Raw genomic sequence first — 24,918 nt, 5'->3', positions numbered from 1 at the left:
AGCTAGATGTGTCAGAAATAGGGCTGTCAAGGATTATTCTAAATTCAGTTATATAATCAAATATTCGATTGTGAAAATTAATATTTGAAAAAGCAGCATTACCATGGCTGTCTGCCTCGCAAGTGCTCATGTTGGCCTGGGACACTGCACTGAATGCACTGCATGATGGACAACATCACTTTCATGATTTAAAATTAAATGTAGGTCAAGGTCAAAAGAGCTAATAATCCAAAAACGACCAGGTGTTAGTGATGGCAGAGTTTGCAACCCAACTCGACCACAGAAAGTCAGCAGACAGCAAAGTTGTGGAACCACGAGATAAAGTTGTATGCAAGCTTTGTTAGCTATGGTTAGACTACCATTCCAGCACTAACAACCTGAGGGCACATCTCAAACAATTCAGTTCCTCCTCAAATTCATGTTTTCCTGATAAATCATGCTCACAGGCTCATGCGTTCACACAGTGCTGAAACAATAGAAAGTGAAATGGGTGAAAATGGGTGCCTCAGTTTAACAATCTATCCATAATCTGTGGCAAAGTGAGGATTTCACACCTTCATTGGACCTTTTTTACTTTCCATAGTTGCGTTGTTGTTTGGTGCTGATTTCTTCTCAGCGCACTCCTGTGGACGTGATTCCTGAAGGGGAACGTCAATTTGAGGGATAACTGAATCAGATGCACCACTTTTGTTGTGATGATTTGTCCTCTTAATGACAGAAAAGACATGTGAATGGTTCAAACCTGCATGTTCATCTTTTTGGCCAATTTTGACAGCCCTAGTCACAAAACAGATGAGCAGCACGTCATGTGAACAGTAGCCTGAACATGAGCGAGACCAGTCAGCCGCATGGTCATCATATTAGCTCTGTGGAGTTAGTAATGCAGCTGGTTTGATATCTGGTGTGATAGCCTAGAGTTTCAGTTGTGAGTGCTTTAAAATGCCATGTCTACTGTACTGTGTTCCAATGTACATTTTATACTGGAAATGCTTAAGTTATACTTATGTAAGATATGGTCTACATTGGAATTTGTTTTTTGCTATGTCATTGAGGTATCGGCTACACTCAGTGTTGAAACCTTTCCACAAAGATGCAGAATTCTGCGTGTGGAAACACTTTAAATACAAAGAAACAGCAGTTTTATATAACTGAGTCTTGTTGCAGTTTATGTAGTTCTTTCTTCAGGGGAGTACAATACTGGTTTCACAGTTTGAACATGATGCTATTTAGATGTCTTGGTTGAGCAGAGTACATCCAGACAAATGCATTATTAACAGCTAACTTGTTTAATAAGGAAGGAAAAGGTTGGTATTGGATTGGTATCAGTGTCAAAGTGGTATTGCGTGGTATTTGAATGTTACATTCCTGAATGTAACTACTCAGTCAGTTTTGGATTTGGTGCATGACGTGCCACATGTGGATTTGTTCTGTGAGAGAAAAACAAGTCTTCTCTCATTAACATAGCCTGAAGGTTGCATTGTCGTGCAGAGGAAGTATGACTACTCAAACTTCTGTGATCTGTTCTCTCTGGGGAGTCATCAGAGTGACTGTGATTTTAGTAACTGACAATCAGATCAAGATTTAGAGAGTGTCCTCTCCCATGTTAAAGTTCAGTGGCCTTCACTAGAGGTGGGCAACATGACAATATTTTATCATTGTGATAAATTTTGTTATTGTGATAAGCTGTTTTCTTAGCAGTTTGTGGATATTGTCTGTATTTCAAAGACACTAAAGAGCTGCATATTTCTTTAAGAAGAAAGCACGATTAGTCCTGTTTAACTGGATTTAGTGCCATGCAGTATGTAGAACACTGAACAAAAATCATTGAACTCATTGGACTTTTTGATGGCAGTTTTTAAATGCAGCATCGCTGGTGTGTTGAGTCTGTGTATCAAAATACTGTGATTAAGCTCGAGTCCTTTTATTTGGGAAACCATGTGGAAAGTAACTATAGTAAATGGTTAAACTGTGCTGATAAAAGGTTTTCTTTACCTTTTCATCTAGTATTTTTGTGATAGCAGCAAGCACAGTCATAGCATATGAGTTGTAGCTTAATATTTGTCAAATAATAGAGCATAATAAAAGCATAGTTAAGTAAAAGTTGTGGTTGTAGTTCATTGTCATCTTTAATTTGGCCACTGGTTACTAGTCAGTCTAATAAGAATATTTGTCCCAAGACATGAAGTTGTTTTTTATGATGTGTGAAACCTGGTGATGTATGAAGAATGTCCACCCTAAAATGTATATCATAACTTAAGTGGCTTTTTGTACGGCACGCATGACATCTGTCTGCTACACCAAGCATGTTCAACCAGCTCGGCTGCATTACTAGAGCAATCTTAACTGAGCTTGGTACAATAAATGTGATATTAAAGTAGGATGTTGCATCACCCAGCATGGTCAGTCATGTTCTCTCATGGAATGTCTTGTGGTATGATAATTTTATATACTTTGGTCACACCTATCCTTTACTGTGTCCTTTACACAAGAATTGTGTAAGAACACTTGGCATAACACAGCAACGGGCAAACTTTCATTAGACATATTTTTCTTTGATGGGGAAAAATAACATTTAGAACATAATAAGCTACCAAAACAGTCCGGTATGAATGAGTTTGAAATGTTAGACTAATCAAATGGTTCAAGGAAAGAAGTTCTTTTACTTTGTGTTATGAATTTGAAACAGTTTTTTTAATGATGTTTCAGTGTTTTAGTCTTGTCTGACCCCTTTTACGCTCATACTTTAACATATTCAGTTGATTTCTCTACTATTTTTTTATTGATTTCTCTGGGGATATGAGGTTACTCATTACCTAATCGGGCAAACAGTCTTATGTTATCCCAACAGACTTGTACATTCAGCAATTTCCTGTTGTCCCTGCCGCTTCTTTGCTTGACCTTCTTATTAATTCTCTCTACTTGTTATCTTTTTTTTTGCTCCAGGTAGATGATGCTCCTTTAAAGCATCTCCTGTTGTCCTATCCCTCACTATAATCATATTATTGATGACTGCACTGCTTACATATTGACATAAGAAGCTCCATTTGAACTCTTTATCATTCACTTTCATTGTTTTGTGCTGAACCTGCAGGAAGTCATATGAGTTTGAGGACCTTTTGCAGTTATCCACTGAGGGCTGTGGAGTGGATTGGTACGCTCAGTCAAAGCTGGGGCTCACACGCACTTTATCTGAGGAGAACGTCTATGAGGATATCCTAGGTAACGCACTGCACGCTTTCCCAGTATACCCCACGGACATGATGATGAAGCAGGAGATGGCCTAAATGGGAAATTTAAACCGCAGAGAAAGTATTAATATAGAAATTATTTCTCCTGTTTTTACTTTCCCCCGTTGTTCCACTTGGGTATGTGTGGAATATATTCTTATTATGAATGCCCTTCTCCAAGAGGATTATAATAAGTGGAAATTATGAAAAAAGCAAGGAAAACAAACTTGGTCCGGATGTTTTGGCTCTGTGTGGCTAACGAACATGTGGATATCATTTTGCAAGGGGTCCTTCCTTTATTAAGAAAGACTTTATTGAAAAAAGGGCAGGAGCTTATGAGTTTCTTTGCTTTGTTCCATTATCAGTTCAGCCTTTAATGGTTACCCCACATCAGAGACTTACTGCAAGCTTCAGATCACCACTGCATAACGTAAGGGCTTAACTGTGCTGATCTGTGCTTGCAGCAGAAGGGGCACACATTAAAATGATCCAGAACATGTTCGTTTTTATGTGAGTTTTGGCTGTGAGTCATTGATGATTTCACAATGATGATAAATTTGTTAAACTTGAATTTAGAGCTCCAGAAACAAAGAGAAGTAGTGCAGTAACGGTTATAGTGGGATGTCGAAAACACAATGTATACTTCTAGAATGCTGTTTATTTTCTCAATTTGCTGTGTAACTGCAGAGATGAGCAGTCTACAGTTTTGTGCAAATGTCAGAGACCACCCTGCATTCATTTTTTTTTTCATTAAAAAGTTATTTGTCATCATTTTTCGTCATCGGGAGAAATAATAGGAAGGGTATTTAACAGAAAATTACACATGAGCCTCCACAGCTAAATATATTATATATATATTTTTATATAATTATACACATTATATATATATATATATATATATATATATATATATATATATATATATATATATATATATATATATATATACACATTTTCCCCCCCAATATATAGTGCATCCTTTTTTCATTTATTACAGCTTCCATTCTTTTCAGGAGATTGCTTTCAGTTTAAAATAAATCTGCTAGGATATTTTTCTATACCTCCAAAGTTCAGTCTTTTTATTTTTGCTTTTCATAAACCCAAATACATAAAACAAGTAATCCCAAAACACATTCAGTGATGTTAAGGTCTGGACTCTGGGGTGGTCAGTCTATTGTTCTACAACCCCAATTCCAATGAAGTTGGGACGTTGTGTAAAACATCAATAAAAACAGAATACGATGATTTGCAAATCCTTTTCAACCTATTTTCAACTGAATACACTACAAAGACGAGATATTTAATGTTCAAATGGATAAACTTTACTGTTTTTTGCAAATATTCACTCATTTTGAATTTGATGCCTGCAATACGTTCCAAAGAAGTTGGGACAAGGGCATGTTTACCACTGTGTTACATCACCTTTCCTTTTAGAGGAAGACAGGAGACAGGTCTGGACTGCAGGCAGGCCAGTCTGGTACCCGCACTCTGGCATTGTCTTGCTGAAATAAGCAGGGACGTCCCTGAAAAAGACGTTGCTTGGATGGCAGCATATGTTGCTCCAAAACCTGTATGTACCTTTCAGCATTAATGGTTAATCTTTTGATGATATTATGGACTGTAGATGATGAAATCCCTAAATTCCTTGCAATTGCACATTGAGAAACTTTGTTCTTAAACTGTTGGACTATTTGCTCACGCAGTTGTTCACAAAGTGGTGAACCTCGCCCCATCCTTGCTTGTGATCTACTGAGCCTTTCAGGGATGCTCCCTTTATACCCAATCATGACACTCACCTGTTTCCAATTAACCTGTTCACCTGTGGAATGTTCCAAACTGGTGTTTTTTGAGCATTCCTCAACTTTCCCAGTCTTTTGTTGCCCCATCCCAACTTCTTTTGAGCGTGTTGCAGGCATCAAATTCAAAATGAGTGAATATTTTCAAAAAACAATAAAGTTTATCCGTTTGAACATTAAATATCTTGTCTTTGTAGTGTACTCAGTTGAATATAGGTTGAAAAGGATTTGCAAATCATCGTATTCTGTTTTTATTTATGTTTTACACAACGTCCCAACTTCATTGGAATTGGGGTTGTATGAAGATCACCGATTTTTGTTTGATTTGCAAATTTTCTTCATTTTGTCCCTTTGCATTTCTCAGTAACAGCTTCTTGACAGCTACATATCCTTTCAGACCCAGAGTGTTGAGTTGTCTTCTCACAGTGGAAAGATGGACAGAAACACCTAACTCTAGTTTTGTAATTTTCTCTTTTTGATGTGACTTTCCTGTTCCTTATGCAAGTGTATTATTTCTGAATATCAAAAATAACTTTATTTTTTCTGAATATCTCCTGAAAAATAAATAATTTATATTTAATGGTTGTGTTGACTGAAAATGAAATATATGAAGGGTCTCAGACTTTTGCAGAGTACTGTAAGTGTCGTGACTAAGATAACTCTGGAAAAGACAGGTTATAGACAGGCGTGAAAAGCTCTTAAAAGAGTGTTGATTCATGCCGTTTAGGACACCAGTTTCTTCATTCATCATAAATGCAGAGAGCAGTGTGTGCTCTTCAGGTCTGGGACTGGATGTCCCTGCCTCAAACTCTCCTCCCACTAGTCGCATCTGGTGGATGCATCGACGTGGGAGAGGAGTTGTGTGTCTGATAAAACACCCCTCTTTCCTTTTTCTCTCTTTCTCTTTCCATCTTCTTTTTCCCTGTCTCTCTAACTCTGTCTTTCTATTTCCATACCCCTTTGTCTATCACATATTTGCATAGATCGCAGCGTAGCTAGTTGCTAATGGTGTTAGAGTTAGTAGATTCCTTGGCGAACTGTCAAACATCTGGAGCAAAGGAATAAGAAAGGAAACAAAACATGACGTCGCTCTGAACCCCATCATGGAAAAATGGGAGTGAAATGGAGGAGTATTGACAGGGGGGTATTAGCAGAATATACTCAGTTGAGCTAATGCTGTTGTACGAGTTGTTTCTAGTGTATGATTACTGTATGAGTAAGATGTTTACTCTACTCTAATTTAGTGGAAATTATGAGAAAAAATGATTTGCTCATACTTTCTGCAGACCCTCCATCAAAAGAAAACCCTTATGAAGACATAGAGTTAGAAAACCGTTGTCCTGGAAGCAAATGTGCTGTGCCCATGTCACCTTCCTCACCCACTCCAGACACCACAACTAAGGTATTTACAGATCCCCATCTTAAAGTTAGTGTTTGATGTCAGCATGTAAAGACGAATCTTTCAAATAAAGGTTTAAGATTGAGAGTGAACTTACAGAGTCAGGATTGTTGACAATGGTGGTGATAGGAACCAGACATCTGAAGAGTTTAATGCCTCTAAAACCAAACCTCACAGGACGTTATTGTATGAAATAACAATGTATACAGTCCCCAATGGCTGATACATTGTTCTACTGTAGTTTTGATACTGTTTTGGCCTAAAACGTATTGTTTAAAAGCTATAAATATGCCAGAGAGGCACATGCCAAGCATTGTATGGCCAAGTAGTTCCCAAAGTAAACCACCAGTGTTAAGAAATCTGAGGCTGAAAATTTCTTTACAACGTTGCACCAAATGACTGTTTACTTCTCAACAGCTGAAAAATGCATACGTTTTAATGGCATGTATTAAGAGAAAACTCATTAGTAAGAGATAGTAACTTTTTTGGAAAGTTTCTGTATTTCTGTAACTTATCTCTTCATTCCTATCGATACTAGCTTTCCTCCAAGCCTGGCTTCTTCAGGCAGAACTCAGAACGGCGCAGCTTCAAACTGCTAGACCTGCGCAAGACCAACAGAGATGGGGGTATAGCGTCACCACCAAGAATAAGCCCACCTTCAACCCCCAGCAGCCCTGATGACACGCCCTGCCTCTCAGGAGACCCCTACAACCGCAGACGAAGGAAAATCCCCAAGGTAGCATGAAGGAGGCTGGTTTCTGTACTGCATACCTTATGCAATTTATTTATGGCTCCACTCAGGGGAAAATGGCTCCATTCAGCATCTACAAAGAAAATGCTGCAGACGCTAAAGACTAACCTTAAAGATTTGTGGAAAAAAGGTGGAAAAGTGAAAAGTGACATTTCCTTATTGCTCATTAATGAAAACCTTGGACAGACATTCTGAAAACAAACACAGTGAAACTCCCCCTGATAGAGATAGTGGCTGTTTTCTTTTCCAACAGATGGTGCTGAAGATCAATGGCATCTTTGAGGCCAGGAGGGGGAAGAAGAGGATGAAGCGGGTCTCGCAGTCAACTGATTCCAGCTCAGGACGAGGTGCGTCTGAGGACAGTTATAGACCTAATACTTTGAATCACATATATCTCACAAATGTCAATTTCCTACTTAATAATTATCTGCTGTGTTGTATATGGTGTTATTTGGGCTGTAATCATGAGCTTTGGTTGCATTTGGCATTAGTCAGTCCCTAGGAGGCCTCAGCCAGTTGGATGTTTTCTGGCCCCCCACATGTGTGTCCACTTAACTTTTTAGACACGTTTACATTTTTGGGTCTTTTGCATTTGGCATAGTTTTCCAAGGACGGTAAAGTTATGCTGCTTTATGGGATGCACATGTCCACCTAAGCCTAAAGTATTTGTGAGTGAGTAGCTGCATACAAATTTCTTGAAATCTTGTCACATTTCTTGCCTGTTTCTTTTGATACAGTGACAGATGAAAACAGCGAATCTGAGAGCGACACAGAAGAAAAACTGAAAGGTAAGCAAAGAAAACTGAGTAGCTTGACTATCTAAAGGCCCTTGAATTTTGATGTCTGTGTTTTCTCTGTAAGAAGGCATGAGGCTACATGTGTCTGTAGAGTCTGACTTTCTCTGATGTGTAATAGCTCACAGCCAGAGGCTGGTGTCAGTGCAGTCCATGCTAAAGCAGACGGGCCGATATCGCACACTGGAGAGAGACCTGATGGACCTGCAGGAGAGGAAGCTTTTTGAGTATTTCCTTGTGGTGGCACTCCATAAAACCAAAGCGGGAGCACCCTATCTGCCTGAGGTGACCCAGCAGTTCCCTCTGAAGGTATTCTGTGACCTTACTGATCCGTGTTATTAGTCTGAAAATAGAAATTCAGTATTGATGGATGATAGAAGATGTGGGACAGTTTACCCTGACCAGGTGTGATAAAAGTCCACGGTCACACTTTACTGTAGGACAGTGTTTAAACGATACATTACATCTTTATAAGCCCCCAGTGACAACTGACATAGACCTACATAAATATTTAGAAACACCCTCTCCAACAGGCATCCTTTGTCAAGGTTGCATTGGACAGCTCTGATGTCAAATAAACACAACATCTCTACCAGGTAACACTGTTTTTTGCTGGTTTTAGGTTGTGGTATAACACACTAGACTTTGTAGTTAGTGCGTTAGAGCTGATAATATAACATAGATTGCTACGTCAAGGAGGTTGTACAAAAATGAGCATTTTTAGTGACCTTTAGGTAAAGTGTAGTTAATTTTACCACATATAAGATTTGTCACATCATCAGCACTATGTCACAAAGCTACAAAGTCAGTTGTTATAACATGCTATGTCATGTTACGGAATAAGGTGTTATGATACAACCCAAAGTCAGAAAAATGATGTCATCTGACATTGGATTGCAATAATAATTTTAAAATGTTCATGGTTTATATTAGTTGTCATTATGAATTACGAAGCCTTATGAACACTGCTTTATTGTAAACTGTTACTGAATTATGTCAACGAGTTCAGGACAGTGGTTCTCAGTCCTGGTGTCCCAGCAGCTTTGTTAATTAGTTCATAATTGGCATCAGAAAAAAAAACTGAATCAGCCATAAAAATTCATGAATGGTGTGCTTCTAGGAGAAACCCCAGGTCCACACTGAGAATTACTGGTCTGAGACAATTGTGAGGATAATGTGACAATATTTAAAAAAAACAAAAAAAACACACACAGCTTGCTCTGGCAAATGTTCTTAAGAGAAGATGGAAGAAAGAAATAGTAATCATTCTAAAGAAGTTTGTTGAAGAATAACAGTTATAATAATATAATAAATATATAACTTTGTTCTTTAAGCTCTTAATGGGGCTCTGTTGCAAATCCTTACGTATTTTTGTTGCTGAGTGTTGTTTCATTTTTAATATTTAGCTTGAGAGGAGTTTTAAGTTTATGAGGGAGGCTGAGGACCAGCTGAAGGTCATCCCCCAGTTCTGCTTCCCTGATGCAAAAGACTGGGCTCCTGTGGACAATTTCCCCAGGTGAGATATTTTTCCTCTGAGATGGCAGTTCTCGTTGTGAAAAAAAACTTCAGGACTATCTCTCATGCAGTTTTGTTTCAAACATTTCTTTAGTGAGACCTTCTCATTTGTGTTGACGGGAGAAGATGGGAGCAGAAGGTTTGGCTACTGTCGACGCTTACTGGTGAGTTGTTCTATGTGCCGCTACATCTGATTTTTTTTTTTCTCAAAATCTGAATGGACGGTTATTTGAAGCCCACCCGTGGGAAAGTTTACTGATGGGCTTTTATTAATGTGACGGAAGTGTCTCCCTCTTCTTTCATTTCCTTTGCTCAGCATGTACTACAGCATGAGATTTTGCTCGTGTTGAGTCAGTTCATGTTGAGTCTTCTGTGCACAACTGCTGCTTGCTCTTATTTAAAGTAGAATACAGAGGATTACAGCCTGAGTGTGTGTTTGTTCACACAGCCCAGTGGGAAGGGGAGGCGTCTGCCTGAAGTCTACTGCATAGTGAGCCGGCTGGGATGTTTTGACCTCTTCTCGAAGGCATGTCCACTTGACAATAAGATAGTATAAGCAAGACAATGCTGAGGAATCATACACAAAGTGATGTGAGTTCTTCTATTTTTACCAAACTGAGAGAGGGTTTGTGTGTGGCCTTTATTTAGATGCTGGATGAGGTTGAGAAAAGGAGGGCCATTTCTCCTGCTCTGGTTCAGCCCTTCATGAGGAGCGTAATGGAGGCTCCTTTCCCAGCCCCGGGCAGAACCATTACTGTGAAGAACTTCCTTCCAGGCTCAGGCACTGAGGTAGGTTCAGTCACAAACAGGGTTTTTCATGAACAGCTGTTTTTGTTGTTTTTAAATACAAATCACTTATTTGAGTTAGAAATGCACATGCTGTGAAATTGACAGATTGGTAGTGTACCACTTCACTGGTGTAATAAAAATAAAGCAAAAAAGATGCTGCCATGCAAGATAGCCACAATAGACATGGTCATTCAGATTATAAATAATAATAGTTCCTAACTATGAATCACATCTACATAATTTCTTAAATATAACTCTCTCTTTCTCTCAGGTGATAGAGCTGTGTCGTCCCTCTGACTCTCGTCTGGAACATGTGGATTTCGAGTGTCTCTTCTCCTCTTTGAGTCTACGTCTCCTCTTGAGGGTCTTTGCTTCTTTGTTGCTGGAACGGAGGGTCATCTTCACAGCAGACAAGCTTAGGTATGTCACTTTACTCAGTAAAGCTACTTAGGTATGTATTTCTGGCCTCAGCTTTTATGCAAACCTAAAGAATGATTATACCGTATTAGAGTTAGAACATTTGGTTAATTTCAGAGAGTTTGTGCTCTGAAGTTTTTGTATGAATTACAGCACGTTAGTGTTCAACAGAGGAGACAAGAAGAAAAAGATGTGACACTAGAAGAGGAGGAAATGTGCAGCTCATGGAATCATTTGTCACAGTTCAGAGACAGATATGGAAAAAATGCAGTACTGTTATAATGTTGTCATGGGAACGAAAGTTAAAGGGCTTTTTTTCTTTCTCTGGAAAACGCTAGATTGGGCCAGAGGCTAGTCTTAGTGTAATGGAGATGGACTCTGAACTGCATTGTGTACAGTTGGAAAGACCATAAGCACAATGTCTTCTCCCCCAAAAGGTTTCAGCAATAGTTGAGCAACCGACTCTATGCACAATAAATCAATTTCCTTCTGCCTGAGTATCTCTTCCAGTGCTCGTTAAAACCAGCAAGAAGATAGTTGACTTCAGAAGGGATGACGTGTCATTGCTCAGAAATGAGTGGAAACTTGGCTCTGTCAGTTCAGATTGTTATTGAATGAACATAAATGAAAACAGATTTGCTCACAGACACGAGATATTAACCTTATGTCACAGGCACTTGTTTGCTCACCATGATGACTAGCTTTTGTACATTGAGTCCATTACAGCCGGTAATGAGTTTGTTTATGCTAGGGGATATTTTGTTATCCTCCTTGATTTACTATACTTCACCTAACAGTTTTCATGTGCTGAGGGGTCCAGTTTTAAGATAGGAGAGAGAAAAGAAAAAAGAGTGAAAAGAACTCTTTTACCTTAATGCCACCTTGTGGCGAAAATGGTCAAGCACTTGCACTACCTCAAGATTTTGCTGCTAAACATAGTGTTAATACTCGAGTCTGGTCTCAGGACTGTAAATGAACAGTCTCAGAAATTGTTCTTGAGACCAAGACCAATGGGCTCAATGCCTCTCTGCTGTGATGCTTCTGTCTGAGGTAATTAGAAATGGCACTTTTTTCTATGATAATCGAATATCAACAAAACCTTCAAACTGAATAAAGCAGTCTTTTCTCTACATGTTTAAATAAAATCTATTCACTGCCACTTTGATTTTTTCATGAAGGCTTAACTGGATATTATTTGTTTATTGTTCATTGGTTCCAACATTCAGTTTCCTCTGAGGGAAGATCAGAAAGTTATTCTTGCTGTGTGTTTGCTTTATATTCAGTAGACTTTACTTCTAGAAGTTAAAATGCACATTGGACTAAGACTATAATACTGATGATAATATTTTTAGGCTATATATTATTCTATATAGCTAATAATATATAGTACTAATACTATAATAATACTAATAATTAGTACTAATAATACTATATTTTACAGCATATAAGATATAATATTATATATTACACTATATATCATGTATAATAAATAATTATTAATGCACAGTAAACTACAAACATATTCTGTTTTTTTCCCCTTTCTTATTTTTATTTTTATATTGTGTAAAAATTCCTAATCCTGCTCTCGGTCTCAATGTGCAACTCAGTCTCTCAACTCAATGTGTCTCAGTCTTGAGTTGGACTCGCCTCTAGTGATCTTGAGTATAACACTAGTTAAACCTCAATATTAACTCTGTTAATAGTTTTGTGTTAACTGATTCTGGGAAATTAAGAGTCATATTATTTTTATTTCTTTCTTCTCTCTTGCTGTAGCACTCTCTCACAGTGTTGTCACGCAGTCGTGGCCCTGCTGTATCCCTTCACATGGCAGCACACGTACATCCCTGTTTTGCCACCCTCCATGATGGACATTGTGTGCACTCCAACTCCTTTCATCGTTGGCCTGCTATCCAGCTCTCTGCCACGCCTCAAGGAGCTCCCCCTAGAAGAGGTAAGACTCTATCAGTAAAATACATGTAAAACGCATCCTCACAAGTAAAATATTTATGTTAAGTAATACACAGTTTAGAAGTACCAAGTAGTTATTGTTTAAAAAGCCCCATGAAAGTACACATTTGATCCCTTCCTCTCACCTTACTTGTATTTATCATAGATTATAATGACTCAAAACGGAAGGAAATGGCAGCCAGAACAAGATGTGAATTCCTCTATTAATAGTTTCAACAAGCACACAGAGAGTAATGGCACTGACAAGGAGTTCAAAGGGTGGTGTGTTTCTAATATTTTCCTTAAGCTCTTCCTGTTCAGGTGGGCTCTATTTACTGTCCGTGACCCCTGACCTCCTTCCTCAGTCAAACAATGGCTGTGTGCAGCTTGGGCTGAGACTGCCACCCTCATAGGAAATGACATCATTCTCTCCTGTTCTCTCCCTCAGGTTCTGGTGGTCGACCTTGGCAATAGTCGTTTCCTACGACAGGTATATAGACATTCTACAAACTGCTTCACATCAGAACTCTCAGTGACTCAGTTAATGATCTAGGTAGAGGTAAAAACTAGTTTGAACAGCATGAATAATGAATGAATAACCAGATTGTACAGAAAGCAGCTCCGTATTATGTAACCCATTAAAACCTTCTGGCCCATATGTGTTCCACAATTCCTTACCATCATACCTACATAATTCACAAAGTAGTTTCATATCATTTATATTAGTTACTGAATAATAAGTCTTAAGATGAATAATAAACCTGTATTTTGAGAGCTGCACTCTACCAGTCCTGTCTCTACATCTTGTAATGATCCATTGTTTCTTTGTTGGTGTCCTCTGTCTATATATGCATCCTCTCAGATGGACGATGAAGACTCCATTCTGCCCCACAAGCTGCAGGCTGCACTGGAGCATGTTCTGGAGAGGAGGAGGGAGCTCGCCTGTGACAGAGGAGACCTTCCCAACGGTATATTTCAGGAAGTTAAACCACAGGAACTTGTGGGGAATAAAAAAAAAAAACTTCCACTGTGATTTTTCGTACAGTTAGTTGTTTAACTGATGTTGTAGTATTTTGTGGCTTTGTTTCACCAAGTTTACTTTATGTTCCTTACGTTGAAAAAGACACAAGGATCATAAATAGACAGAGTTCAATTTAAATTACAGCCCACACGTTTTGTGTGGGGATTTTTTGCTTAATAACACAGAGCCTCTGAACTGCTTGTAGATAAGTTAGATCAATCAATGACCAAATATCCATGTGATTTGTACATGACAACAGAACCACAACTACCTGGCCATATGGCACACTACCTTCAATGAGCGAACCTGAAGCCTGAAAAATGAATATACTGGTCTTCCTGGACCTTTAATTTATGGAAGACAATTACAATTTAAATCACAGTCACAATACTGGTAAAAAAAAAATCACAATTAGACGTTTTCCCACAAATCGTTCATCCCTAATCTCAAGTGATACTCATTTATCTTGTGTTTCTTTAGAGCACTGCTCTCTGAGTGCTGTGGTATCCGAGGCTTTTGTCCGCTTCTTTGTGGAAATTATTGGACACTACTCACTTTTCATGGGAGGCAGTGAGCGTGATGAAGAGTCCTCAGCCTCCTCTTCCTCTTCCCCCACACCATTGTCCTTCCAGCGCGAGGGCTTTCGCAAAGCAGTGTCTTCTAAGAGTCTGCGACGTTTTCTGGAGGTCTTCATGGAGACGCAGATGTTCGCAGGCTTTGTGCAGGAGAGGGAGCTGAGGAGGCAAGGACTGAGAGGTATGTATTCACTTAATCTTTAAAACTTCGTCCATTTATATATATATATATATTATAAAATCTTCCTTGGCAGTAAATGTGTTTTTGCCTCTAAGAGAAGCATATAACATTAGAATACATGCAAATAAACATAAATACAGTAAAAAGTAACAAGAATTTATTCTGCTCAGTAACCCCAGTCATCACATATAGTTATTAAGCCCACCTCCAGCACATCAGACTTAGCATAATGAACTATAGATTAGCCAAACCAGGTAAAGGATGATCACTACCAGCCATCATGAGAAGGGGATTGGAAATGATTAACCACATGTTTCAGGATCCACTTCTCACAGGCCAAAACACTGCAGACTTCAGCACACTGCATCATTAAAAAGACCTGATTCAACCCATCAGCTAATTAGCAAAGCCTTTATGAACTGAATTCAGAATGTTAGATGAGGGTAAATGCTGATCTCCACAGAACTTTGACCTGGAGGGTCCCCAGTTTCACAAACATAAAATCGCTAATGTGATTTGCGTTTATTCTAATATTGTGTTTACCTTTTTTCTGTTCTTTACATCTAATTGTCCTTAATATTTATGTACAGTACTGTATAGGGTGTATTGGTGCCTTTTTCCTATACCCTGTCAAGCTGACATTTTACATATAGGGCTAGGGTTAGGGTCTTTCTCTTTGGTCTATATCAATGGTGCTGATAATTCTGCAGAACACAGTATGTTTTTGTTAACCGTGCTTCAAATGTTAAAGAATCTTTTATTAAACCGCAGGGTTGTTTGAGGTGAGGGCCCAAGATTACCTGGATTCCTTGCCTGGAGCCGAGCATCGCGGAGTCAACAAGTTTCTGAAAGGTTTAGGTAAGCTTTCTATTCCTGCCTGAAATCAGTCATTTTTATAAACACATTCAATCACATTTAGTTTTTGTACTGGATAATCTTAAAACTCAAATAAATCTGTCTCTTGCAGGACACAAAATGAAATTTCTCTCCTCCAAAAAGTGACGTTTCTCTCCACATTGGGTGGATGGTGTTCAAGCAACGTGCTGCACACCAAACCAACTCCACAGACTGATTCTGCAGAGAAGCTGAGCACTCATGGCAGCACTGAGACTGCAAGGAGAAACCATAAGCTCAGAAGTAACATAAAACTGTGCAGACATAAAGCCAAAAAATGTTTTTCTCCCATTTAGATCCAACCAGTACAACCATCATTTTTCACTGTAGACTGGTTGTTGGATAACAGACCACTTTCCATACCATATTCCATAAGGCACGATGAGGAGCTTAGACATGAAGGTGTGGACCAAAGTTTTTATTCCTGTGTACAGGTTTCCTTTTTCACATTTTAAACATTATTTGCTTATAAACGTTTTGTAAGAAATAGAGTACAACTTCTTCTTAAACAGGGGGCAATAAATTAATTTATATTCTTTGTAGAAAAAAGACCTTTATCATTTTTTTCTGTTTTCTTTAAAATCTAAACGAAACATAAAAACAAGTGTGAGTTTGTTATGAACTATTTATCATGGTATATTCCAAACTTGAGATTGTTTTGAGCTTCTGAGTAAAATACCACTGTGATTGGTCTGTTATGTTGGGGGATGAATGGGGATAGGAAAAGAAAAAAGAAACCATTGTTGGCTGGCATCTGGAAACTGACAGGTTGATGGATGCAGTTCCACAGCAGTTAACCTGTCCTGGATTCTGCACACAAATCTGAAAATGTTGGACAAAATTACACAATGGACGTGAATGACATGTTCTCTCTGTCGTTATCAAACACCATCAGATTTGCCTTGAACTTGATTTTAAGGACATGCTGGTCTCCTGTCCAAAATGTATCATAGCTGTGATTTGACTTGTCTAAAAACTTGCTCACTTTACATTCAGACTAGTTGCTTTTTGTAAATCAAGAATCTTAACATTCCAGCCCCCCATCTCTGCCACTGGGGGGCACTACAGAGAGAACTTTGCATCTTCTTGTGTGGATTTTTTTTTTGTCATTCTGTCTAAAATCAGCATTTCTGACTTTTTTTGCAGAATCTTTCATTTAAAAACTGCTATACTCCTCCTTTTTGTATTTCATTGTTCTGCTGTCAGTTCGGCACTGTAGCATCCGCTGAACGCTCACTGGCAATGAACCTAAAACTGGACAGAAGCCCCAGTCCACTAAAAGGCACAAGAGACCAAGTGAAACAAGTCATTAATACTTAAAATGGGTACTTTTCTTTTTCCTTTTTAGTTTTTGACAAGGACAGTTTCATAGCTGTTACACATTTTGCCATGAAGATCAGTTTGTGAAAAAGTCATAATAATGTATTAAATAAAGAGATTTTCACAGAACATTGTAGCTGGTTGTGATGACATCATAGCAACTGTGCATAAAATGTTTTACATTGTATCTGTCAGTATAGATCCCATCAGCAAAACATTTTCCTTTACATATATGAGAAAATCAACACCAAACGTCAAGAGGAAAATGCATGGTAAAAATACACCTGATGTGAAACTATGAAGGTGGTCACCTCAGGGTCTCACCTTCAGTCAACTCATTTAAACTCACATTAGGCTAATGATTCATGTTACATCTGTTTTACTTGTTTTAATGTAAAAAATGAAGCACTTTTGATAAACAGCTCCAATCGCTTTATGTTCAGGTGAAGACGAGTGCTCCATTAATACCTCTTCCTCAAACACATCCTTCTCCCGACTTAAACATCTTAACGGTCAGAGATGTTCACTGCGCTAATAAGAGGACAAACTTGTGCCACATGGGCAGCCAGCCCACTGAGAGTCCACTGTGCGCCGCGTCTCTCTGACTGTACTCCTTCACTTCTGTCTCTCCTGCTTTTCCTTTTCAGCTCGAGCGCCTCCCTCACTCCGCACACCCTCCACCTTTTTCCTTCTCTAACCCCCCCCCCCTCTCTTTTTTTTTACCCGTATTCCGGCAAGTCCGGCGAGTAGTGTCTCGACCTCTGTTCTGTGATTGGCTGCTCGCCAATCAAGAGTTTAGACTCAAACCGCGCACCTATCGGAGCAAGCATTGCCAGCCAATCCGGCGGCAGGAGGGCGGGGCTTGTCGGAAAACGGGTGGTAAACAAAAACTCCGTGCCTGCTGCTTCGTCCAGCCTCCGGATCATCGCCAATTCCTCACATTCCAGCCTTCAGGCAGCTCCGTCTGCGGGGACGAAATACTCAGGCATTCCGCGCACATTTCAGCCTTTAAATACAGAGGACTCCGCCTGAATTCATTGCCCAGGCCGCTGTCTTTTAAGAGGTAAGTGAGTTTTTCAGGTGTCCTCCAGCGCGGCGCCTCTTTTTCAAACACACATTTTTTTTTTCACACAAGTTGTGCTCTCAGAAACAAACCCCGGGCGAGCGACTCCGGCCGAAACAGCGCTGACAGCTGCGGCGCAGCAGCTCACTTCAGAGGCTAAGCGCAGCTACACTGAAGTATTTGGGATTTCTGAAATAGTTCTCAGAGCTCCTCGCAGTCCGTCTTTCCCTCCTCGCTCCGCGGCAGACAGACTTCCTGCGCGCTCAGGCCGGAACTTTTTACTCAGACTGAGTGAGGCTGGTGCGGTTAAAGATAACCCTCAGTCTGAGGGGCTTCTCCTCAGTGAAGACCCCTCACACAGCCCGTGCACTTTAGCCGAGAGAGCCCGACGAGCTACAGGTGTCCGTGTACACCGTGAACACCACCAGACTGTAGATTAAACATGATTATCAAACTGCTGTGGGTCAGTGTCAATAACAGTAGCTAATTACAGTTATTACATTACTAGATTAGGCTCAAAACAAGCCAGCAGGGCTGTTTACAGCCTGGAGATGTATTTCATACATTTCGTAGTTCACACATTATTTACATACATTTCGACATTTCATATATTAATTGTTTTGTAAGTAATAATCTTTATGGAAAATGGACAAAAATGAATAAAAGCGCATTTCAGTGAATGAGACCTGTTAATGTTGAGTCAAAGAGAATTTCTTTCCAAAGAAACCGAACAAAATTTCACTGAAATGTTCACGTTTTGCTCCGAATTGTATCCTGAGGTAACACAGTCCTTGTGTACTGACTGACTCGGCTCTGCTTGACTGACTGGAAGTGTGTGGCACCTCTGAATTGCATTCATACACTGATTTATCTTTTTGGGTGTTCGATTACTCACCCACAGTTATGTAAAACTAGTGATATACAGAGAACAAGACATTTAATAAATAGCAACAATTATTAGAATTGTTGTTTTGATATTTGAATTATAATCATAATGGTAATAATCAAATGAGAAGTCTAGTGCACTCTTCCAGTTTGTTCCCATCACGTGTAATTGACACAGAATCAGAGCACAGCATTTCTTTAACAAGCTGAAAAAAGATGGATAGACACGCTCTTTTAAGATTACACTTGTTTTCGGGAAGTTTGTAGGGCTTTGATTAAGCCCTCACCAAGCCAAAGGGTTATTTCCCGCTTCTATAACCTAAGAAAAGCTCCATTAGTTTGCATGGAAGCCCCTGTAGCTTATGTATAATAAGCCTTAGTATGTAATAAGCCTGGAACAGGGGTTGATTCAGGCCTAATCAAATCTGATGAATGGCATATTGTTAAAAATGAATTTATTAACTTATTTAAATTAGAAATGGCCAGCTTCTCGTGAAACCTCTCATTGCAATTGGTGAAGATGTTCCACACACACTGTTCTCCTTCAGTTCCAGTCTGTCCATAAGTGATGAGAGTGGAGCAGGGCTGAGTATATTTGGGTGGAATGCAGTATGCAGTGCTGTGGAGGGTGGTGGTGGGGGGGGGGTTTCCACTGGGGTAACAGGTGGAATTAAAGCAACGGTATGGCGAGGAGAATGCTATGCAGTGTACACACCTGCTGGAGGTTCTGCTTTAGGGACAGCCAAAGGCCAAGCTGTGAGCTTTGGAGCGTCTGGACAGGACTGCAGGGCTGCAGCATATTGTGCTGTAGCTACAGTAGTGAATGCACATTGTTTACAGCATAAGTTCTTTTGCTTACTCATTCCTCTTATGATCAGTGTTACTTATGTATTTGATACCTCTACCTGTCATGTGGCATGAGGATGGTGAGACAATGAAAGGTGAATGAAAGTCATAGCGAATGTAAGGAATGGCTGTGCCTGGTCCTGTGGCGCGTGGATTTGTGGAAGGCCGAGGCTTTCTTCAGGAGAAAGGAATGAGTTTGACCTTTGCCTCATAGTGCTACATCACAGAGCTCTAGAATCCAAACCTGGCATGCGAGATGATTGGTTGCATCTCGGTGTGTGTTAACCCTAATCTAAATGTCAGCACACGCATGTTCATCCAGATACACCTGACAGAGCTCACATGCAGGCACATCCCTGTACAACTGTGTAATACTGTGCTATATGGGCAAAACATCACGTCGCTGAGGGTGGCGTTATGGCAGAAAGTGTAACACTGTGTTACATCAAGATTTTCATGTTTTATAGCTTTTGTGAAGTTTAATATGTGTGTGATAATAACATATCACACACCTTATTTGCTATATGTTGCAGCTGCGGTAGAACTTGAAGTGCATATTAAATAGGGATGCACCAGTGATTTTTTTTGGCTGATTTCTTTACGGCCAAAGTTTTGGGTTGACTTTTATTAGACTTCTTTAAATCTGCTCATACTGTCTGGAGTAAACGAACATATGAAACACACTAGCATATTTCCAGTATTTTCTATTAGCTGGGCTTGCAACATCAACAAAATTGTTTGATTTTAAGGGGCCAAACTGGCCCAGGTTTTAGATCAGTAGGCTATTTAAATAATAGCACAATGAGTCATATATAATTATGCTATGATATCTTGGCATACGTGCAGCAGCAGCGTTCTACCACAGTGCAGGTGCACTTAGCTGATTTATTTGATACAGTTGCAATGCAGATTTGGCTAATTAAAACGGCCTGTTGCTGATTTTGTGTTTTGGGCAAATGTCTGATGATTACCATCTTGGCTGACTGTGCTTAATATAAAAACACACTGGCAAACCTTTGATGTGATATGGTTTAAGAATTGGCCTGTATTATTTTAACCAGAATTATTTACATTTGTTGAATCTTAATAATGCCTTGATTCATCCAAACATGTACAGAATGATCATCGTGATTGTCTAAGATTGGTTAGGTTATTTACAGCATACAGTGAAGTGTCAGAATTGGCTATAGTGCTTATTTGCACATTGCAGCCAGTATAATAGCACAAGTTAAATAGTACAAGTTAATAGTAAAAGTTAAAGAGTAACAAACAATTTTTTACTCCTGATGTCTTACTACTTGCTGTGGTTATAACAGAATGTTCTGGAAAGCTGCTTGCTGCTGTGTGTTGATTAAGAGGCAAAATATGTAAGTTTAGGAAACAAAAAGTCTGTTCTAGGCCTCCCATGATGTAGATCTACTGTAACATTTTATTCGTGTAACAGGCCCTCACAGTTTGCCTGTCCTGAGCTGAGGTCATGAGCAGTGGTCAGGGTCCCTGATAGAATATAACCTGAATGTGGTACTGCATGCCTCTCTGTCATTAGTGGGGAACACACAAGTCATGAGAAAGGGTTAGGGGTGCGCAATAAAATCACGATACTTGAAGACAGTGTTTCTTTTTTTGTTTGATCCTGGGGCCTCATTCATAAAGCGCAGTTCTAAGTTCTAGATTTGTTCTTGAGAAAAGTTCTCCGAATTTGGCTTCAGGTGATTCATAAAAAATAAGTGTTCATGAACCACAAACGCTGAAGCCGGTAAAGCACTGCTGTTTGTTCATCATGTTGGAAACGTCATCCAGTTATTTTTGTGCTAAATGCATTCCCGTAGCCCTATCCTGTTTTTACACCTTTTGTCTTGTGATGGCGTGTAATCTCTTTCAGTGTGCTCGTTCATATTTCATTCTTGATGTTGTGTCGTTAATTATTTTAAGTTTGATAGCCTCTTATTTAAAATGAGATAAATAAATCTTAAAAAAAAACATCTTTACTACTTGAACGTGAAATTTCAAATCTGTGTGTAGGAATGATTTATAAACGAGGCTGGTGGCACGTTTTAAAAAAGTCAAAAATGATAAAACAGTCAAAAATGATAAACAGAGTGATTTATTTTTGGTATTTTCCCCCAATTTTCTCCCCAATTTAAATTTCACTCATTACTTAGGGCTCCTCCGGTCACATGTTACCACCAGCACTAGGAGGGAAACACTGTGATTTTTATTGAATATTTCAAATATTGTGATGAACTAAATCTAGTTAAATACAAGTAATTATACTCTTTGTAATGAGCTGGTCAGTGCTCTTTAAGTACTAACAATATCCATAATATGCTCAGAAAAGCATACTTTGATGTGGTGTGATGGAATTTGTCATGATAATGTTCAATAGCCATATTGCCCACCGCCAGATAGAGTTGCTCAGTGTAAGTGGCGCACAGAGTAATCAGCAGTGCTGGATGAACTCCTATAGACTTCATCCCATTTACACCCACTCAGTTGCATTACAGACTGAATTTAATAACTGAAGTTGTTGGGCTTAATTCAGCACAGGGTATTTGACATGCACGATAAGTGTAAGTGGTGAAGTGTGTAGTCACTACCTGAATGAGCACTCGTTTCAACCTTGAATAAAGCTCCATGGCCTTCCTGTGTTATCCCATTGTACAAACCCAGCCAGATTAAAGTGAATCTGGTCCAGCTGAGTTTCAACATGTATGTGTGGACTGTATGTGTATGAAGGCTTGAATGGAGTGTGTGTGTGTGTGTGTGTGTGTGTGTGTGTGTGTGTGTGTGTGTGTAGCCAGCTGAGGGGGATTATGTATAGTATCAGTCAGGAACTGGGGGGCTTTGGAAAGAGAGAGAGAGGGAGAGGGAGAGAGAGAATATGAGATAGAGGAATGTCACTGCTTATGTGCTTAGGATAATTAACCCTGCTCCTTCACACTTAAACAACGGCACACTAATGGTTTATAGCAGGTTTGGCAGGTCTGGCTCACATGATGGTTTATATAAACCCTCTAGATAAACACTCTATGCTTGTCCATATACAGTTGTATTACACACACTATAAAGCTTTAACACAGTTCACTGTATTATGTGAAAATGCTGAGGTATCATTTTCAGTGCTCTCATTGTATCCAGTGCTGTTTTGTTTAAGCCAAACCACACACGACTCAGTGTTGAAGCGCTAAATAACTGCAGATTGAAAAAAACCACAGCCACCTGCATTTTGGTCTCTGGTTTTGATAACTTTTGAAAACTCTTATGGGTTTATTCCAACCACAGAAACCAATACAGAAAAGATCCAACCAGAGCGGGTTTAGTAAGCTTAACAACTGCCAGCATTCTGCACAGCACTGTAAACCAACATGCACACATGTAGTGACAAATTTATTCCATTGAATAATGCCATTGTGTCCCATGTACAGTTGATGTATCTAATACAATAGAGCCTGTCATAGTTATTACATAATTCCTGGTCATGATTATTTAACCTGACCATTTATTCTCCGTAAATGTTAATTTTCACAATCATCTGTTTACATCACAACAGTTTTTAAGCAAATGCATGTAATGCAGTGTTGGTTTATTTCAGCTTGAGTTGTTCCTGTCGTCAGAGCTGGGAGCTGCTAATCAGCCAGTTTGGCCCCTTTAGTCTTGTACTTTAATGCGATTTTATTCATTGTTTAGAAAAGGCAACTAAATTGTTAAACACAATTATTTATATGGTTATTAATCATCAGCTGAAATATGATCATGACAAGCCAAAGTCAAGTACCTCCAAGTACCTGTAGTGTTTGTAGCTGACTGTGTGTGTGTGTGTGTGTGTGTGTGTGTGTGTGTGTGTGTGTGTGTGTGTGTGTGTGTGTGTGTGTGCGTGTGTGTGTGTGTGTGTGTTTTGGTGAGGGTTTTGTATGATAAACTCATTTTCAAGACAGCGCTGACCAATTGGTCTGACTATGATTGTGAGACACAAAGGGTTTGCTGCTACTGAATAGACACGTTGTACTGTGCGTGTGTGTGTTTCCATGGTTGTGGGTATATGTGTGACAGCTGTTGCTGGTGGTGGGAAAAGAGTATGTTGTGTTTTGTGCCACTCAGACTCTTGAGTTTACCTCCTAATTAGCTGGTGGGTTCTTATTGCTTTTGCACTATTGTGTGTGTTTTTGCTCTTGAATGCTGCACCACTGCAATGACGCATGCTGTGTTACTGATTCATTTTATAGCCAAATATAAGGACCAGACTAATAAGACAAATATAAGGGCCAGGGACCAAAATACTACAAGCAGTTTGTTTGTTTGTTTTGTTTCTGAGAATATGAGTCATTTCACTGGGATTATTACACAGGTTATTAAGATAGCTGTAAACCAGTGACTCACTTTTACTACAGTAATGCAGACCAAATTGGTAAACTTGAAAACCGCTTGAAAATTGGTAAACGTAAAACACGACATTGTTAAAGTAACAAAAAATGTATTTAGCCTTTTGGATGAGGATAAAAATCATTCTTGGAGGTGTGTCCTCTGATCTGGAGTATTTATATAGTTTAAAACTTTGTTTTTTTTAAGAAATGTGAAACACGAGAACCGACAGTCATATTTAACAGTTTATAGTTGACATCTGACAATCACTGACAATTGGTCAGTAAAGCCCTGTTTAACTTTTTTAACTGTGTGTTATTGGTTATCTGAATTTTGGCACCTTAACTGGTCACTAAGAGTGGGCAATAGGATGATGTTTATCGTTATCTTGATAAATGACATCACGTCACAATATGCCTTCCTGAGCACATCGTGGATATCATCAGCACTTAAAGAACAATGAACAACTGTGTGCTTTATTACAAAAGTGCTTTATTACAAAATTGTAAAAACAATTCACAATTCTATACAGATTTTTTTATTTGGCCTGTTCTTTTTGTCTATTCCAATATTGTGATGCATATTGAGTAAATCGTGAAAATATCATGATGTTATTTTTGCCATATCGCCCTCCCATATTGTTGACATCATTATCCTCTCAGTAAGGCCCTATTAATGATAGCAGTGGTGTTGTGTGTAAGCCTCTGTTGTTGCAGTGACTCCAGATTAGGACGGTAAGGAAGCTGGTGCACTGAGGGCTCAGAGGAAAGAGAGCGGCTGAATCACACAGACATGACGTGCTGTACACTCACTAACCCTCCTTTTCCCGTACACCAGTACTCACACACACACACACACACACACACACACACACACACACACACACACACACACACACACACACACACGCACACACACGCACACACACTTGTCCTATCAGCCACAGCTTTGTCAAAGACTTGTGTTGGTTTTAGGACAGATTCTAACACAAACTCTCAGACACACACCTCAGTGCTTTTGGCCCTTTCAGGGACCTCTCCCGTCTGAGTGTGTATGTGTGAGAGAAAGGGGGAGTGTTTAACAGTCTAGTAATAGTTTAGTAGAAGAACTAAACTTAATAGAAGAACTACTAAATCTTG

At 39.3% G+C, this 24,918-nt stretch overlaps 2 protein-coding genes across 5 annotated transcripts in view; both read left to right on the top strand.

The window, feature by feature from the left end:
• The window catches only part of si:dkey-82f1.1 (DENN domain-containing protein 2A), a 35,521-nt gene extending 18,766 nt beyond the window's left edge, over positions 1 to 16,755 (top strand). For all 3 annotated transcript variants that reach the window (XM_017701197.2, XM_017701198.1, XM_037542853.1), the window contains 17 exons: positions 3,092 to 3,219; positions 6,310 to 6,425; positions 6,961 to 7,158; positions 7,427 to 7,520; positions 7,911 to 7,961; positions 8,089 to 8,276; positions 9,374 to 9,483; positions 9,577 to 9,646; positions 9,931 to 10,008; positions 10,131 to 10,271; positions 10,543 to 10,691; positions 12,462 to 12,639; positions 13,084 to 13,125; positions 13,498 to 13,603; positions 14,137 to 14,412; positions 15,184 to 15,270; positions 15,380 to 16,755. In XM_017701197.2, the coding sequence (XP_017556686.1) occupies positions 3,092 to 3,219; positions 6,310 to 6,425; positions 6,961 to 7,158; positions 7,427 to 7,520; positions 7,911 to 7,961; positions 8,089 to 8,276; positions 9,374 to 9,483; positions 9,577 to 9,646; positions 9,931 to 10,008; positions 10,131 to 10,271; positions 10,543 to 10,691; positions 12,462 to 12,639; positions 13,084 to 13,125; positions 13,498 to 13,603; positions 14,137 to 14,412; positions 15,184 to 15,270; positions 15,380 to 15,414 (2,047 nt within the window). In that variant the 3' untranslated portion in view covers positions 15,415 to 16,755. The remainder of the gene's footprint in view (positions 1 to 3,091; positions 3,220 to 6,309; positions 6,426 to 6,960; positions 7,159 to 7,426; positions 7,521 to 7,910; positions 7,962 to 8,088; positions 8,277 to 9,373; positions 9,484 to 9,576; positions 9,647 to 9,930; positions 10,009 to 10,130; positions 10,272 to 10,542; positions 10,692 to 12,461; positions 12,640 to 13,083; positions 13,126 to 13,497; positions 13,604 to 14,136; positions 14,413 to 15,183; positions 15,271 to 15,379) is intronic.
• Positions 16,756 to 17,526: 771 nt separating this feature from the next.
• The window catches only part of LOC108429458 (transcriptional enhancer factor TEF-3-like), a 43,235-nt gene continuing 35,843 nt past the window's right edge, over positions 17,527 to 24,918 (top strand). The window contains exon 1 of one of the 2 annotated variants that reach the window (XM_017701196.2): positions 17,527 to 17,689. The gene's annotated coding sequence lies outside the window, so the exon portion shown is untranslated. The remainder of the gene's footprint in view (positions 17,690 to 24,918) is intronic. The other variant, XM_037542376.1, reaches the window with a different exon arrangement.

The sequence above is a fragment of the Pygocentrus nattereri genome, chromosome 11, assembly GCF_015220715.1.
Source record: "Pygocentrus nattereri isolate fPygNat1 chromosome 11, fPygNat1.pri, whole genome shotgun sequence".
NCBI classification, from domain to species: domain Eukaryota; kingdom Metazoa; phylum Chordata; class Actinopteri; order Characiformes; family Serrasalmidae; genus Pygocentrus; species Pygocentrus nattereri.
The sequence above is the reverse complement of the archived record's forward strand: the minus strand, read 5'-3'. Positions and strand labels throughout refer to the sequence as shown.